Consider the following 19,482-nt stretch of genomic DNA (forward strand, 5'->3'; position numbering starts at 1 on the left):
CATATTACCCAAGTAACTATATTGGCAAACCATGGAGCTGTTGCTGCCATGAGAAAAACTTATTCACCTATTTCTCAGACATCTTTGTCATTGCTATTTTTGACTGTGTAGGAAGTTTGGAAAATTTCACACTTAGGGCTTCTACTGGTTCAATCAACCCTAGTCATAGAAAAACAATCCAAATCTCTGCCTGTACTTCATTTAGAAAGTTTCTATTGGATTTAGAGAATTTCTAATAATTGTCGCACATAAAATTTTTAAATTTACTGACTTTGGTCCTTTTACTTTCACAAATGTTCCATGTGGTTTCAAATTAGAAGTACCAAGTACAGTAATAATTCCATCTAGACCACAAGGCCTTGCACTAAGGAGCATTTTGTGGATTCCAAACTTACGTGAGTGCCCTCCTCGAGTTCTCACAAGATTACATGAGAGGAAAAGAAGAAAGGAAGAGGTGGTTTTCCTAGAGTTTTTTTTTCTTTCCTTCTAGAGCCAACATTAAGAAAAACTAACATTTTGGTCTACAAAGGAAAGGGGAAACAAGATTTTTAAAAAAAGAACAAATTCACTAACACAGCTATTTGCTATGGGATAGAATTCCAGAGAAGTAAGTCCATCTTGGGAACTTGGTTAAAAATATTTTATTACTAGAGTAGAAAATTTTCCCATTGGAAAACAGTTCAGCCTCCTTGATGCCTTATGATTTTGGTGCAAAGAAGGTTCCTAGTGGAGACTCCAATAGATTGTTCACACTGTGACTTCCTAGAAAGAGGAGACCCAGGAAGGGACCAAAAAGAAAGGGAAAATGAAAAGAAATCATTTCTTTTCCAAAAAAATATCTATTAAATTAAAATAAATACATTGTTAGTTAATATTACAAAAAGAATTTCTTCAAGTCTTCTGGGAAACTTATGGATATATTTTATCTCAACCATACTTCCTAAAATTAAAAATAAATCCCCAGCATCCTGACCTCATTTGCCAAAGTGTTGATACAAAAGAACACACGTTAGTCCTTAGACTGCTCCTTGTCCAAGGCTAATTGGTTATTTAACTTTGATGAAAAGCAGAGACGTAAGGGGAAGTGAGAACTATCAGTTAGGCTCCGAGCCATTTACCTTTATGGATAGATAATGTTTTTTATCTTGTCATTCAGAGGTATGTTTCTGAGCAGCTCTGAAATAATTTGTCTCAAGTTGGGAAATGTTTGTTAAAAAAAAGAAACTAGACCATCAGAAAAAAATAACAGACTTATTATTTAAGGGATGGATGAAATTCCAGCTTTGGGGAATAGCGTATCTGATTTTATTTTACAGTATGGATGGATACACTCCTTTCAGGTTTACATGAGAATTTATTTTTGTAGTAAGCTATGTATAATCCAAAAAGTAAAATAACATTTGTATGTATCATTGTTAGTATCCTCATCTCCAGGTATGAATGCACTCCCAATACACATAGCCATAGGCGAGTCCCCAGTCTTACTTCAAATGTTTAAGTAACGAGGCAAATATGTCTGTAATGTTCTCTTCTGATATAAATAAGTGGGCAACCGTACTATATTTTCTGAAGAATACCCCAGACAGACTGGAATGACTCTCATCAAAAATTAAAGGCATCTGAGCTACACTCAAAACAGCACTTCAGAACTCTCCATCTATGTTATTCTGAATCCATAAGGTGTTCACAAACTGCTGTGTCTTCAATTTTTAAGCGATTGTTTTTGTCTTCTTGTTTAGTGTACTTTAAGTTTACGATCCCTCTCGGTAGGAGATATTTTAAAATATCAAATGTTCGAATACCGTCCTCCTGTTTTCCTCTTCGCTAACCCGAGTTCCTTCGTTGTCAATGCTCTATATCTTAACCAGAAAACCATTCGGCTCATTCTGTTTTCAGCTGTGAGGAAACTCAGATAAGGTTAAATTTTATCACCAATTTAGGTACAAATCTGACTCTCTTCAATGTTCCATTTTTATCCTAAAATTAGGACAGCATCTCTGTTCAGGTAATCCTAAATCTAAGTGATGAATTTTGCCTCTAATTCACATGTTCTCCATATGAACTACCCTTGTGACAAGGAATAGCATAGAATCAAAAATCCAAAAGATGGACCTATATCATACATATCAAGATCAAACTCATATACAAAACATTAATCCTATGTGTTCTCCATGTGTCAGAATTTTACAGTGGTGTCTTTCAGTATTCAAATACATTATAGTATTATATCCCATATAAAGACAGATTTCAAAATGTAGATAGAAAACACAAGTCAGCCGCCTAAAAAAGTTAGATTCTGATTCTCTAACACTGAAAACTCTATTTAATTTCCATTGTATTAATATTGTGTGTATTTTACCACAACAAAACAGACAAGTCATCATTTTAAGGGCACTATAATGAAGTAGCGAAAATCCCCTGCTTTAAAGCCAGATTGTGTCATCCACTAGGTAAGTACCTTTACGTTACTTAACATCTTTGTCCTTGAATTCCCTCATCTGCAAACTGAGATAATAACAGCACCATTTTTATAGAATCACTATGAGAATTAAATGGATTAAAAGAGGTAAACCACTTACAACAGCTGTTGGTGCAATGTACATTTTCAAAAACATCATTAATATCATAGTTGTTATTTTACAACTCCCTTTCCCTAGTGGCTTCTCACTAACTTTCGGAGTTAGAAGGCTTGAAGGAAGCCTTCCTTCCATCCTTCCTTCCTTCCCTCTGTCCCCACCTTTGCCCCCTCCTTCCTCTTCCACTTTTTCCCCCTTTCCCTGCCTCCCTCTCTCTTTTTCTTCCCTCTTTGGGATTTGTTGAGGGGAGAGGATTTATATGCAAGAAGTTTGGATAATTTAGTGCCTCTTTTATTAACTTGAGGTTTTCTGGTCACTAAAGACTGCAAACAAATATAAAAATAAAGACAAACTATAGTGTATATTTCCATAAGATCTAGATACTAAGCAAATCTCCAAGTAAAACTGTCACTTAAAACCTAAATGTTAACAACAGGTATCATAAAAAATATTGATAAGATAACTCCAGCCCATTTCCACATCTGCACCAGTACAGCCAGCATGTTATCCTCTGGGCGTCCTCTCACTTGATTATTTTTAACAAGAAAGCCAATAAACAGATAGCCCAAATGACTATGTGGCTAAGTGGTTTACCAATAAAACATGGTTTACTCAGACAGTCTGCCACTTACTCTTCACTGGGAAAGGCACACTCAGCATACATATAATTATCTTGAATTTCAGTTCAAATGTTCCATAACTCTTGGCATAGAATTTTTTTAAAAAAGGATTTTAAATAGGTAACTGGGTTTTCAAATCAGAGTTTACATCATACATTAATTACTAATAAGAGATTACAGAATTGGGTGCAGTATCAATCCTGTTGCCAGCTGTAGAAAGACCACATACATGGAAAAATGATAAAGGTTCGTTGCTGGATTCTTTCAAATACAACACACCATCAATTGTAAGATACTAAGAAAAAAAGCAATTGTTGCCAATTATAACTATAGGATGCCATCAAATGTAAAACACAACCCTACTTCTAGTTCGATTCCATAATATAAAAAAGAAAATCTGTATATTAGAATCAATAAAGTATAATATCATAATTAGCTGTTAAAAATATTTACTGAGGACCTTTTATTGTCTATAATATTTTTAGTTCAATGTTAGGAACTGTTAGGTATATAAAAATATGACACACACAGTCCCTGACCTTGGGGGATTTAAAATCCAATTAGAAAAAGAAAACAAGTATGTTTAAACAATAACAATAAGAGTTAACTGATAGGAAAGTTATCTAGAATATATCGCAAAAGCATGTAAGTACAGCTGAAGTTTAATATCTAAGAAATAATCCTCCCCACTCCTTAAAAAGTGAACAATTTAATTTCTGAGGTTAATAAGAAAAGGCAATTGTGGTCTATTTACTTTCAAATGCCACAGGTTTTTATATTATTTTGTTTTTCTTTATTACTTAAAACTAAGGTTAAATATTAGCAATCCTCTTCAAGTATTGCTGAGAACTTACTAATTATAAATACTAACTCCTACATCTAACTCTTAACACAGTAAATACTGAACAGGAATAAAGGTGAGAAATCGCATGACTTTAGTTAAGAACATTTCAAGTATATATTGCTTCAGTGTCCATGATCAATCCCCACTTTTCCTGTATTCTCTCACAAACCAATTAGGAAAAAGATCAATAAAAGCACCTTGCCCAGGTAGGAAGCAGCTTAACACTCAACATTGACCTGGCTTATAATCACAGACTTAAACCTATTTGTCAAGAATGATAAAAAATACAAACTGTGTCATCAAAACTTTATTGGGAAATACAACTAAGGGGGCATAAACTTCTTTGTAGTCAGTAAAAATTACTTCTGTCCAAACTATATTTTTCTGACCAACTGCTAAGAAAACACTAAAGTTAAAACTTAAAATACCTATGTCATTGCTGGGAAAAAAAGTTTCATATCCCCAAAACAGATCAGAAGCCATCAAATATCATTTTTAAACAGATTTAAATAAAAACCTACATCCTTTCGGGAGGAGAGTTCAGGGTTCTATATTGTTGACATAGATTTACTTTGTTTTATCTTTCAAAAAATCCATTTTTATTTTAAGTTAAGAAGTTACATGTGGCAATAATTTAAATTATCTTTTCAAGTACCAAAATGAGTAAAAAAAGCATGTTAAACTAAGGCAATGACAACACCGAACATCATACACTTCAGGGGACATTTTCCCTAATATTTGTATCTGTGTATGAGACACTGTACCAATTATGGGAGATTCAAAAACTAATAAGAATCTGTCCACATAAAATCTAACCTAACTGAAAAGGCACGAAATTGACTTAAGTACTTGGAAAATATAATCACCACCATAATAAAGTAACAAGCAAAATGTGACAATACACATCACTTTTGTTGTTGATACCATGGCAAGTTGGTTTATTTATTTATTTATTTATTGAGACAGAGTCTCACTTTGTCATCCTGGGGACAGTACTGTGATGTCATAGCTCACAGCAACCTCAAACTCTTGGGCTCAAGCGATTCTCTTGCCTCAGCCTCCATGTATGAAATAATAGGTAAGATTTTAACAATTAGAATTGACACACACACACAGCATTCTAGCCCAAGGGAAATGCTTGGAGAAAGATAGAAAGTCACAGAATGTGTAGGGCACTGTGGGAGGAACTGACGGTTTGTGCTTTATCAGGAGGTGTACGCTCTGGGGCATCAGAGAGAAGATGACAGATGGTGGTACTGGTAAGAGCCTTCTAATCCATGCGAAAGGTCTGGTCTTCAAAAGGGAGTTTTAGGCTTAGCTAAATTATGAGAAATCAGGGTTCACCTTCAGAAGATTAACTGGACAACAAAAATGTAGGATGGACCAGAGGAAAAATAGTTTGGAAGCAAGCAGGTCATTTGGAAAGCTACTGCAGTCATCTTAGCAAGAAGTACGGGAATGAAAAGGTTCAGATATAAAAACTTTCTGAGGGAGAAAAATGATGGGATTGAATGTCAACCAGCTATGTGGGATGAATGTGATGCTGGCAGCCTGGGTAACCCAGAGGACAGGCAGAGAGAGCAGATAATCAGTAATGCAGTGGCTGTAAAACCCTTGGCACTGAACTGTGTGTTATCAAAGGGGAAGAAAAGGCATGGTAAATTTTGGAGTACACAAGATTTATAGGATTTTGTTGTCTGAGCAGGAGATTGGGAGAGAAAACCACTCCAAATGCCTTCCAGCTTATTTTACTTGGCTTCCCATAGAATAGCTGCTTCTGAACTGCCTTAGATTTCCTACCACTGGCCTATCCATCCATCGAACAAACAGTAAGAGCTTACTGTGTGCCAGGGACAGATGAGGCAAATCGGAGAACAAAACAGAACAAATTCTCTTTCAAGGAACTTGCATTTTAGTGGGAAGAAACAAATGATTAGCAATGCACATAATTAAATAAATGAAGAATACCATGTGTTGGAAGAAAAAGATAGGAAAAAAAGCTGAATAAGAAGGACAAGGAGTGTTGACTCTGGGGCAGGAGTGGGATATAGTCTGTATTGAGAGATGTCACAAGTCACAGCCTTGCAGACAGGGTGCTGAGTTTATCTAGGGCTGCTCTTGAGGGCACGCCTTACTACATCCCCCACATTCCTCCTAATGAAGCACAAGAGACAGTCGTTAGTTGCTACAGAGCATCTAACTTCTGGCCACCATGAACCTCCTGACTGATCGATCACATTTCCTAACAGGCATTTGTGGCCGACAAGGTCAAAGCTAAACTTGTGGTCTTCTTTCACCACGTGGATGAACCTTGTAGCATTCTCTGTACGTTTTTTCCTCTTATTTTCTGAACATTCATTTTCTAATTGCCCCGATTTCCTCAATTATTTGTATCTTTTAAAATTGACAAGTAATAATTATTGATAAATTCATAGAGTACAATGGGATTTTTTGACCTATGTTTACACTGCAGAATGAGTAAATCAAACAAATGAACATATCTTTCACTTCACATACTTACACTTTTTTTTTTGTGATGAGAACATTTAAAACCTTCTCTTTTGGCATTTTGAAATATATAATACAGTATCATTAACTATAGTTACCAATGCTATGTGATAGATCTCCAAACTTATTCGTCCTCACTGAAACTTGGTACCCTTTGAACAACTTCTCTTTATTCTCCACCACCCCCACCCAACCACTTACGTTTATCTTATCTTGTTTTTGTCAGGTAAAATCCAGTTCAGAACATTGGAGGTACAAATAAATATGCAAAAACAAGTTACATGAAAAAAAAGTTTTGATGTCTTTTGACGCTAGTAGTTAAGCAGTCACCCTATGTGTAACCCCGTGAGAGGTTGGAAGTCCCTTCCGTGCGTGGTCACATACACCTCGGTACTTACATGAAATTCACACAGCCTGTGCCTGCAGGGGGAGCAATCCAGACAAAGCTGAGGTTGGTTGTGGGCAGGTGACTGACGTGCGAGGCCACCACGCTGCACATGAACTGGTTACCAAACTGGTGGTCCGACATGATCCCTGAGAGACAGATGGGAAAGGAAACTGTTACAAAGACAGCAAAGCAAAGGCCTTCCTATCAGGGAATCACAATATTTTCTGGACATTTTTCTTTTATGGTAAGATTCTTTATGTTACCTGGCTTCCTCATCAGTTATGCAATTTTTTTCACTTTTTATCGCTAGAGGTAAATTCATTATTTCAAAAATTACTGAGGAGTGACCTACTAAGATCACTACCATAGTGTTTGTATTGCTTTGATTTTGTTGATGGATCTTTGCCCATCACCAAAGACCACCAGGATCAAGCTGCAGTTAAATAAGGTTAGGCTTCTTGGAGCAGTCTCAACAAGGGAGACCAAACACTACAGGGAACTGGGAGGCATCGCAGTAAGAAGGCACTGGGAGGGGCTGGTTAAAACAGGAGAGCAGGGCAGTCAGGTTTGCCCAGGAACTTCCCGATTTTTAGAGTAGAAAGCTCTGCATTCTGGGAAATCCCCTAGTCTTGTTTGGGAGATTTCAGAAAAAGGTGGTTTTGCGTTTGGATTGAGGCCTTATCACAAAGTGGAGGCAATTTTACCCCTGAGCATCTTAATTTTTATCCAGAAGGCATCAGGAATGAAGTGAGGCTAAATCTTCAATTGGAAAAAAAGCAACAGTAATCATGTTGGCCCAGAGAGGGGGACACTAGTTGTTTTTCTGGTTTACACCAGGACCTTGTGTTTGTCTGTGTTTAGGCATGATTACAGAATGGTCCTGTTTGTGCCACATATCATCACAGTCATAAAGTGGCCTTGTAAAAGTGGTCAGTCATCAAATGGCTAACATTGCCATGTAGTCAAGTTGCTTATGTTCAATGTGAGAACATCATGGCTCAGCTGCGACCAGGTCAGGTCCCAGCTGGACTATCAAGAGATGCTTTTTTCTTTCTTTTCTAACAAGGTGACCCTCTTAGGTTTATCTCACATACAAAATATGAAAAAGTAACTCAACAACTCAGTTAAAAAATGGGCAAAACACCTGAACAAGACTCCTGACAAAAAAAGATAAGCAGATGGCAAATAAACATATGAAAAGATGCTTAGCACCTATGTCCTTAGGAAACTGCAAATTAAGACAACAAGGCATTATCTCTTCAATCAGTTGATGACCAAAATCCAAAGCACTGGTAACACCAAATACTAGTAAGGATGAGCAGAAGTAGAAACTTTTATTCATTGCTGGTGGGAATGCAAAATGGTACATCCTCTTTAGAAGACTGTAGCAGTTTTTACAAAAGTAAACATATACTAACCACATAACCCAGCAACTGCACTCCTTGGTATTTACCCAAAGGAACTGAAAACTGTGTCCACACAAAAACCTGTACACAGATACTCAGAACAGCTTTATTCATAATTGCCAAAACCTGTAAGTAACCAAGACGTCCTTCAGCAGATGAATGGTCAACTGTGGTACATCTAGACACTGGAATATTATTCAGCACTAAAAAGAAATGAACTATCAAGCCATGAAAAGATACCAAGGAAACTTAAATATGCACATTATTTAGTGAAAGAACCCAATCTGAAAGCCTGCCTCTGACAGGATTCCAACTACGTGACATTCTGGAAAAGGCAAACCCGTGAGGACAGCACAGAGATGACACTTGCCATGTCCGGGGGCTGCAGAGGATAAACAGGCAGAGCGCGGAGGATTTTAGAGCAGTGGAACTGTCTGTGTAACACTACATGTCATACAAACTTTTTGAACCGAAAGAATGTACAGATTAAGAATGAACCCTAATATAAACTCTGATCTCTGGTGATAATGATACGTCATTATGGGTTTATCAGTTGTAACCAATGTACCTCTGTGTGGCAGGATGTTAAGAATAGGGGACATTCCTCATGAGTGAGAACACGAGTGTGTGGGAACTCTCTGTACTTTTCATTCGATTTCACTGGGAAGCTCAAAATTCTCTAAAAATTAAAATTAATAAAAACATTGCCAGGAATGGGAAATTAAATTCAAAAATTCTCTCATTTGCTGGCTTTGTAACCTTGGACGAATGACTTCTTTCTGAGATGCAGTTTTCTTGCCCCCTCCATCCTGAAGTTGTGAGAATCAAATGATGCAATATTTAGGACACCACCCAGCACCAAAGCAGCGGCTCTCAGTAAATCTTGATTTTCTTCCTGCCTACCAGAGTGATCTTTCTAAAATATGATTTCTATTTATACTATTCCCCTACAAAGAAATTCTCAATGACCCCATACTGTCTGTAGTTTCACTGTCCAATATGGTAGCCACTAGCCAATGTGGTTCTTCACATTTATATACTATGAGACATAAATTAAAAGTTTAGCTCTTCAGTTGCATCAGCCACATCGCACATGCCTGATAGCCATGTGTGGCTCATGGGCATTTCCCGTCACAGAAAGCTCGACTGGACAGCCTGGACAATTAAGACCCCGTGTATTTTCCTCTCATCTTCATCTCCAACCTCACCTTCAGCACTTCTGTGCTCATATCTTCCCTATCCAGCTTGCACTTTACACACCAAAAATACCAAATAAACCTTTTTCCCCCTTTGCACATCTGTGCCCTCGATCTAAAATGCTTCAACCACCTGGTAGATCCGACATCAAGATTTAGCTCATTTTCTGCCTTGCCAAGCCTCTCCTGTCTACTTCCAAGCAAACCAAGGCAGTTCATCCTATAGATTCCAGCTGAACCATTTCCTTCCCTCCAACGTAGCTCTTAGCCCAAGGCATTTGGAATATTTTGTCTCCTTATCTTTCTCTATATCTTACTCTTAAAAGACAAATCAGCCCTATTAATACACATTTCTCTACCACTTCGCACAGTATGCACAAATACTTACTTGTGTTGTTATATTTAGTCCTTTGATCTCATGGTTAAAAAGGTCTTTGTGAGTTTGTGACTACCCTGGGTAAAATAGCAAGACCACGCCTCTCCAAATTTTTTTTAAAAACATTAGCTGGGTATAGTGGCAGGTGCCCATAGTCCTAGCTACTAGAGAGAGTGAGGCAGGAGTTTGAGGCTGCAGATGAGCTATGATCAAGCCACTGTACTCCACCCTGGGTGACAGAGACACTGTCAAAAAAAAAAAAAAAAAAAGTCTTTTCAATCTCCAAGATTAAAAAAAATTCTCCTCTACTTTCTCTCTACTATTTTGTTTTTACATTGACATCTTTAATGCTTTTAAATTTTATTTTGTTGTGTGGTACAAGGTAAGTATTTGAGTTTCTTTTTATTTCTAAATAGTTCTAAGTGCCCACCACTGCTTCCTGTGGGATGTTAGGATCACTCCTTATAAGTTTCTCTGCTTGATCTCACCCCTGTTCTTCCAAAATGATTTCTCTGGAAGGCATATATGATCATGTCAATTCCCTGCTAAATCTCCTTGAATGGGACCCATCATATTCCAGAGAAATGAAAGCTCCTTAGCCTCAGTTATGAAGTCTGGCACAATCGGACCCCTCCGCACTCTTCCCACACTCCCTCACTACAGCTGTGAACCAGCTCTGCGGTCACTCTCCAGCACAGGTGGTTGAGCCACCCTCACCCACACCTCTACACATGTGCTCTCCTTTAGACTCGTGGGCCCTGGACTTCTGCTGTCCTCCCACCCATCCTTCCTCTCTGCAAGGGTAATTCACACTTGCTGTCAAGGCAAGGAAGGCTCAATGTAGCCTGTGTTTAACACCAAACATTAAGAAAATTCACTTACTGTTCTGGGCCTAATGATACAAAGACACATCACACATGGCCTGGCCCTCGGGGACCCCCCTCCCCCCTCACCACCACTTCCCCATGTCTGGATAGGTGCCCTCCCTACAAATCATCATAGCAGTTCATACATCCCTCCATCACAGCCCTTGGTCATCTCACCAAGTAGTCTATGAGGGAGTCTGTCTTTAATCTCCATATCCTGAGCACCTGTCACAATGTCTGACAAATCACAGATACTCAAGAAATAACACCTATGTTGCAATTAGGGTTGTAGAATCACGGCCTGCAGCTGGCTATGAATGCTTCTCTATGGTGTCAGACATCACAAAAATTATAGACCTTTTCTTTTGCTCATCAGCTTACTTTAGTGTTTGTGCATTTAATGTGTGCCCCAAGACAACTCTTAGATCAGCATTCACGGCGAGCCTTGGGCCTCACAGCTGGATGCCCCCGTGTGAAACAGACTCTTCTACAATAGGAAGTTGTTCAGCAAAAACCATAACTCATTTAAGCAATTGAAAAACAGGTCTACATTTTGATATATCCAAATGGTGATCTTTTTCTCATTCATGAGAAAATTCATCAAGCCACAGAAACCACAAGGTTAGGGAGGATACGAGACTCGCAGGGAAATCACAGAGAGGCCAAGGAGACTCAGTAGCCACGACTCAGGAACTGCCACTTTCCTCCGGTCAGGCATAAAGCAGGGATCCAGCGCGCAGAAAATGACAAGTCTGCAGAAGTCTGGCTGGCCAAAAGGGAAAACAAAGTTCCAGCCAGAGTCTTGTGGGAAGGGAAATGAATCAAACAAAACAATGCTTCACTATTACACAGCTTTGGTAACAGGATTCACAGGCAAATAACTGTCCATTCCTCAAAACTTCTCTTAGAAAGTGAGTCAGTGTCTGGGCCGCGTGTTACTAGACAGAATTTTATATAGTAAGCACCTCGTGCCCTAGTCTGGGTGAACATGCCACAGAACAACTTTCCTGCAATCCGCCAAGCCAGCATCGCCGTCTCCAACGTGGCTACAGAGAAGCTCCAGAGGAGGTATAGTCAGTGTCTGGTACCCAGAGATTCTGAGTCAACTAGTCTAAAGGACAGCTTGGGTATTGGGATTTTTAAAATCTCACCAAGAAATTCTAAGGTAGAGCCAAGAACCTGCATTGAGAAGGTGCACTAGTGATATGTTCTCTAGAATTCAGAGCTTAGAGTAATGGTCCTCACATCACTGAAGCATCTACATACAATTTCAAGCTATTCAACAATCATTTTATGCAACGGCTTTGGTAGTAACACAAAATATCCTATTCTCTTACCCACTGCTCCTAAAACCAACCTAAACCTGCCTCCTCTGGACCTTTTCATGTACTTTCAGACACCAGGAGTATACAGGGCTCTTTGCTTTTTTAACATTTTTATAAGCACTGGCATATTATACTGCCACCACATTGTCACTGGCTTTTCTTGGAGAACATTTAAAAGTCAGTCAGAATTGCAGCTCTTAGAAATCTATTTATTTAAATATCAATTGGCAGGAAAAAAAAAACCTACTAACTCTGTTTTGCATCAAACATTGTGTTAGGCCCTAGGGAAGTACATTAAAGAAATATAGGACATCTGCCATGAAATAATTTGAGCTGAGAAGAGAAAACTAAAATAAACTTAACATTCTAAATGAAGCAGTTAGAAAATAGTAAGTGTTAAGTGAGTGGTATTGATGAAAAATACAAAATAGGAGTGAAAAAGTGATTAATATGGTCAGTTTTTATTTTATTTTATTTTATTTTTTTATTTATTTTTTTTTTTTGTGGTTTTTGGCTGGGGCTAGGTTTGAACCTGCCACCTTCGGCATATGGGTCCAGCGCCCTACTCCTTGAGCCACAGGCACTGCCAATATGGTCAGTTATTAATAATGACAACTAATTAACTGCATTGTGCCAATGCCAATTTCTTGGTTTTGGTAAAGGGTTAAAGTTATGTACATTGTGAGAAGAATACAGGAGCTCTCAATACAAGTTTTGTAACTTCTGTGAGTCTATACATATTTTAAAGTAAAAAGATTAAAAATAAAAATGTCAACCAATGCTTACTGAACACTTACTATGACCTGGCATTATTTTAAGTGCTTCACTAATATTAACTCACTTAAGGCTCTTAACAACCCCATGGGGTAGGAGTGGGTACACTCTCCACTTTACTGATTCAGACACTGAGAAAATGGTCACAAAAACACTTGCTTGTGGTTATACAGCAAGTGGGCAGAGTAGGCTGGATTGCTACACAGTCAGAAATGGCTCTGCCAAAGTCTGAACCTGGAACTGAACCTGGAAGGAAAAGCTAAGATTTCCCACCTTTGTTTTTATTGACATAAAGCAGCAGAGTATAATCCAGAGATGGTCCCCTCAGCTCGGCCACTCTGCTGTGACCTCCGTCACGATGCTCCCCTCCAGCTTCACCCTGACATCTATAAGGTGGTGAGAACCCCTCAGCTCTGTTGCTCTCTGAGTACAATGTAAATGCAGACAAGAAAGAAGGGAGGACCTTCCACGAACACGGCCGTGAGGACCAGGGCTGCACATATTAAATGAAAACCGGAGAAACGGGCAGTAAGCCTCAGGTCCTAGTGTTCTCTGGGACTCAATTGCCGGCATCCGCCACGGTGATCTTATCAATGCCTTTCGTGTTGGAAGACACAGACACTAATTCACACATGTGATTTGGAAACCTGGCCTTGGGATAACTAAAATTTGACTTTGATAATGAATTTAAATTGATGTTGTTGCTTTCTCTGATGCATGCTGGGTAAGAAGACACATAGCGAGTTTTAATATTACACGAAAAGCAAAAACAATATAATTAAAAAGATTTAATGACACTGTGTTTCTTAAGGAGATAATGTACATATAAAATACATATGTGGATAATGTAGTCATAATATTTTATTTTCGTTGTTGTGGTTACGTGTAGACTGTCATGTAACAAATTGTCTATGGAACTTTCTTCCCAAAAAGGATATAAATTTCCAAGAGCACTGAGTAAAAACATCAAATGTAGCTCTCCTGATACAGCTTTAAAGCAAAGGAAGTAGAGTTTATCTTTCAAACTCTGAAGTTCTTCAACACTGGTAACTACTTTGATTTTAGCAAGACTCAAAAGCATCTATGTCATAAAAACATTTTCCTTTTGAATACTGTATACAAACATAAATTTATTTTGTTTTAAAAATATTTTGAAAATGGGCGGTGCCTGTGGCTCAGGGAGGAGGGCGTTGGTCGCATCTACTGAGGGTGGCGGGTTCCAACCTGGCCCCGGCCAAACTGCAACAAAAAATAGCCAGGTGTTGTGGCAGGCACCTGTAGTCCCAGCTACTCAGGAGGCTGAGGCAAGAGAATCGCCTAAGCCTAAGAGCTAGAGGTTGCTGTGAGCTGTGATGCCAAGGGCGATAAAGTAAGACTCTGTCTCAAAAAAAAAAAATATTTTGAAAAATAAAATATTCATAACCTTGTTGTAATTTCTATATTAACCATCAATATAACTATTTAAAGCCACTATTCTTTTAACAAAGTATGAGAGTTTAAAAGTCCATTGTCATACACACCGTTGGATATCTAGGTTACAAATAGCCAATATTTGTCCTCTTTATCAAAGTTGTGTTGAAGGACAGGCGTAAATAGCCGTGCTTCCTTTATCCACATTCTGCTTCAGCAAGATTCAACTTCCAGTGTCTTTAATTATTCTAAAGTTGCCTCCACACTCCCTTTTAAGACAGTGACACACATTTCTGTGCCTTCCGGGATGTCATTTTCCTTGACAAGTCTTCAGTTATTTTAAGTTTGTGACTAAACCTTGCGTGAACCCCATTTTCCCCCAGGAATGCCTTTCTATGCTTTTAATGTGCGTACTTTGGGTCTTCAGAACTGTAACTAGAAGTCCTATCATCCCCCATCTCTAAAACAAAATCTTCATACTCTCGTACAAAGGTATGCTATTCACTTCCAAGAAGCACACTGAAGATTTTTATAACCAAAAATAACCAACCCAGTGAGAAGATTACCATTCATCTTGGGTTTATTTTATACTTTGGAAATTAAAAACATGGTCGTTCGAACATGTTTACTTTGTAATTTGCCATAGTTAGTGTTAAAGTGGGCAGAAACATGTCCTCATTTATTTTTCATGTGTTTCAAGAACAAATACATCTATAGATGGGATATCGCCAAAGGGCAAGTACGTTAAAATCAGAGATTTTTGTTATGAGAAAAATATCACCTCCATATGTAAAAATGTTAGCCCATATATAAACTGATGACATCTTAAATATTATCTTATTATTTCAAACACTTTCAGAAAGCTTGGTAGAAGGTATTGTCAGGAAATTAAGTAAAACTATTACTTTATGCCTACCTAAGAAGGATAAAATCACAATGGCACACATATTGAATTCTTATTTCCTTTCATTTTCATCATTTGTTCCTTAGTGTAAAAGAGATACATCTAAAGTTAGTGTTATATTATAAATGAAAAAGAGAAAATGATTTATAAGAGTTCCTTTTTGTCTTTCTTTCGTCTGTTCACTTTGCCATTCTATAATCTGTTAACTCAAACATGAATGACTGTCTACTTGCAGAATTTGACTTGTCTATTATTTGCCTTCTTTGCCAGGTCACTGTACTCAAACATTTCAACAAAGCCAAACATGATTTCTTCTGCTGAAAAGTAATCATAGAATTTCCTGAAAACCCTCTTACTGCGGCTTATCTGTGAAGTACCAGCCTGATGAAAATGGGTATGAAAAGAACAGCTCTCAAGTAGTGCCACACTATATTGAATAGGACGTGTGCACACACTCACACATAAACACTGTGTGTGTTTAGTCTTTAAAGCATTGGTTTGAAGGCATTAGGTTTCAGACTTCAATCTAAGAAGCCAAAAATTACCAGCCTTTAAAAAATCATTCTGGAATTACATGTCTATGGACATAAGTTAGAAATATATGAGGACCTACACTACATCCGCACCTCTCACTAGTTCTATAAATAGAGCCTGTTCTCAGTCTCCCTGACTGATGACGATGACAGTCCTTGCTGCTGTCTCCTCCATTCCTCTCCTGGCGCCACCACTCACTGAATGCCTTCTCTGTACTGGCATCAGAGAGGCGGTAGAGTAGGAAGGTGGGGAGTACAGACCCTGGAGGAAGCCTGCCTCTTCAGACCCTTCCTCTCCTACCAAGGAGCTGTGGAATCTTGGGCAGGTTACTCAATCACTCTGTTGTTGTTTCCTGGAAAATTTGAAGATGATGCTAATAGTGTAGCTGTGAAGATTAACACATAGTGCAATCAATGTTAGCTATTATTACCATCCTCATTTAGAGATAAAGGAACCAAGACTCAGGAAATTTAAGTGACTTGCCACGGGCATCACAGCCAGTAAACGGCATTTGGACCAGGCTCATCTGTCTACCTTACACTGTCTGTTGCCTCCCCCTACATCCTTAAATCTCAGTATCTCCACTGTGGGACAGACACCTGTCCTGATCCAATAGAAATCCTGTCCAAATCCAGGGCTGGAGTGCAAACCATCTGAGCATGAGCAGAAAGAGAGCCAGCCCTTCCTTTAAGGCACAGCGTGGGTCCTCTGTCTCTTTCTCCAAATGCCTCAATTTTCATTAGTTATTGGATACTCTTTGTCCTTTTGGTAGACACACCTCTGAGTCAGATACAGATGTGAGACATCCTTGAGTCAACAGCTGTTTCTCTAAATGGCAAAGGGCAAAGTCATCCAGTTACAGTTGGGTCTGCGTGGCCCTTGTGTTCGACAGAGCAGCATCCTTTCCAAAGGACGGAGGCAAAGTCTTTCTTGCCTGTCTAACTGAAGCTTTCTGAGCTGCTGATCTAAAGCTCATCTCTGCTGCCTTCTCTCTTAACACTTGCTTTCCCTCGCCTTTCCTCAAACTCATTGCACCACGCTGGCTACCTGTCCAGAACTGCATTCTGCCTCACCACCTGGCATCTGCTCCTGTCACCTTCTCTGGTGTGTGTTGAATTCACATCTTAACTTTCAGTTTAGGAGTCAGATTTTACACATTTGCCAGATAAACTCAAACGGAGGGGGGACTTTAGCCATGTAGGGGACTAAAAAGTCTCAGCAAGGATTCCATTAGAACAAAACAACTAGAGACTTGTTGGAATAACTCTAGGCCCTAACAGTAACATCCAACATTCTCAAACTTATCTCTTCTCCTGACTCCTCACTGTTAAAGAAATGCCCAGTAGATCCCCTGAAAAGTTTACTGCAATACCAAAATTATGATCAACTATCCTGGTTCAGACCACTGCTTACTCTAACGTATTTGTGTTTTAGAGGAAGGGTCTCACTCTGTCACCCTGGCTGGCATACAGTAGTATGATCATAGTTCAAACTCCCAGGCTCAAGTAATCCTCTTGTCTCAGCCTTCTGAGTAACTAGGAGTACAGGTGCAGGTCACCACATCCAGCTAGTTTTTAAAAAAAGAAATATTTTTTTGGCAGAGACTGGGTCTCCCTGTGTTACGCAGGTTAATCTTGAACTCCTGGCCTCAAGTAATCCTCCTGCCTTAGCTTACCAAAGTACTTGGATTACAGGCATGAGACACTGTGTGTGGCTGCCTGTCTCAGTGTAAGAGATAAACAGAGATACGTCCTGGACAAAATAACAGCCAATGTTTGCTGAATTTTATTGACACAAGCAAAGTTTTGAGTGTTTCACAAAGATAAACTCATTTGTTGATTAAAACCCCTGAGAAGTATTATTTTTATTCAAATGTTACAGATGCTTCATGAGGTTAAGTTGCCCAAGTCACTTGGGATCCAGCCCTGTCACTTTTTACTGGTGTGATCCTTAACAAATTACTTAATCTCTCCAAGTCTTAGGATTATTATTGTGTAATATATATGGATAATAAGATCTACTGAATAGAATTCTGTAAATTATTAAGTAAAATAATTCATGTCATGAAGATTAAATGTTTAATTGCATGTAAGGTAACTAGGATCATGTTCATTATATGTTGTGATTTTATTTGCAGAATTAAAGAATGTATCTCAGTCCTCGTCAGCTTCTACTCCACTCAAACAAAATTCCCAGACCAAAAGCAATGATAAAGGGATATGGTAACTCTTCTCTTGTCTAACTCCAAAAAGCCCATACATGTAAAAACAGGATCTGATTATCTTAACTGTACCTGCATATTGGCTGACCTAAAAGAATTATCCCTAGCAAGGTTATCACTAAAACACCTGCGGAGATCCTTTTAACGATCAGAGCTCCTACTAAAGAATGAATGTGAACGGGTTAGAACAATATTTATAATCTCAGATGAAGCAATGCTATCTTGTCTAGGAGCCCTTCTGACCACTTTCCCACTCCAGTCAACCAGGTAACATCAAGCATCCCTGATGTTACCTAAGATTTTCTCCACAGTGCCTCCTCCTGCCTACGTTTCCCACCACGGCCTTACTCTGGGCTTTCATTATCTCCATCATCTCCACACTAACAGTCCCTAATTGGTCCCTGTGAGTTCAGTTTTGTCTCTTCAGGAAAATTCCCAATATGCTGCCTTTCTAAAATATAAATGTGGTGATAGCATTGATTTAAATCTTTCAGTGGTAACCCATACTTACAGAACTAGGTCCGAGTTCTTCAGCGTGACATACTGTCCTGTAACTCCCTCTCTCTGGGCTCATTTGTCATGACTCTTCTTCGAACTTTACATTATAGTTCATCACACCCACACTGTACATGGTTGTATGTACATGTATCTGTTTTTGTTCTTGTTCTCGGCCTAGACCAGGGGTCAGCAAAATATGACCTACAGGTCAAATCTGGATGATGACTCATATTTTACAACCCTTGAGCCAAGGATACTTTTATATTCTGAAAAGTTGTAAGACACAAAGAGTATGTGACACAGACCTTCCGTATATAACCTGAAAAGCCTGAAATATTTACTACCTGGCCATTTACAGAAAAAAAGTATTGCCCCGCTGCCTTGGCTAAATCCCTTTTATCACTTAATATACATGTGAGATCATCAATCATCCCCTCCATGGAACTTTCCTACTTAACTGCTTCCTGTACCCAAGATGAATGTTAGAAATATCTCCATCTTTTCATAGTACCCAGTGAATAGTTCTATCATTAAACTTACCCACTGCATTTCAGGGAGTGGTCCTCCCATTTAGACTGTTAGTTATTTATTATGAATTTTTCTATTCATGTAATCTATCATAGGCACATAATAAATGTTTATGGCATAATTTTTAAAAGGTGTTACAGTTTACAGCATATGCTTCAAGCAAGTTAAATGACAGAAGCTGTCCGTGGTACTGAAGAGCTCTTGCTTCAGCTCAAACTCCTTCCTGTGGGATGCCCAGAACCTTGTGTTTCACATTCCTCAGTTACATTCACCAACCTCTGTCCAGACTTTTTCTGCCACTCTTCAGTCAACTTCCTGTATAATCCTAAGTAACTCTTGCCCCATCCCCTTTCTGCTCCAATTGACAGTATCTATCTTTTGATCAAGGTACTTATTGCTCACGAAATAGGCATATGCTCCCACACATTTTCTGGTCACTTTGCAGTTCAAGTGGGCCATGAGTCAAACAGGAAAGAGCAGAAATAAAGTACACCCTTTCCTTCTGAGG

The 19,482-nt window shown here is 38.7% G+C and overlaps 1 protein-coding gene across 1 annotated transcript in view; it reads right to left on the minus strand.

Annotated features, from left to right (window-relative positions):
• Positions 1-19,482, minus strand: part of RELN (reelin) — a 533,405-nt gene that overhangs the window by 388,828 nt on the left and 125,095 nt on the right. Inside the window, exon 3 of the mRNA XM_053609340.1 lies at positions 6,947-7,082. Coding sequence (XP_053465315.1) covers positions 6,947-7,082 — 136 coding nt within the window. The remainder of the gene's footprint in view (positions 1-6,946; positions 7,083-19,482) is intronic.

This window comes from Nycticebus coucang, chromosome 11, assembly GCF_027406575.1.
Source record: "Nycticebus coucang isolate mNycCou1 chromosome 11, mNycCou1.pri, whole genome shotgun sequence".
Taxonomy (NCBI): Eukaryota; Metazoa; Chordata; class Mammalia; order Primates; family Lorisidae; genus Nycticebus; species Nycticebus coucang.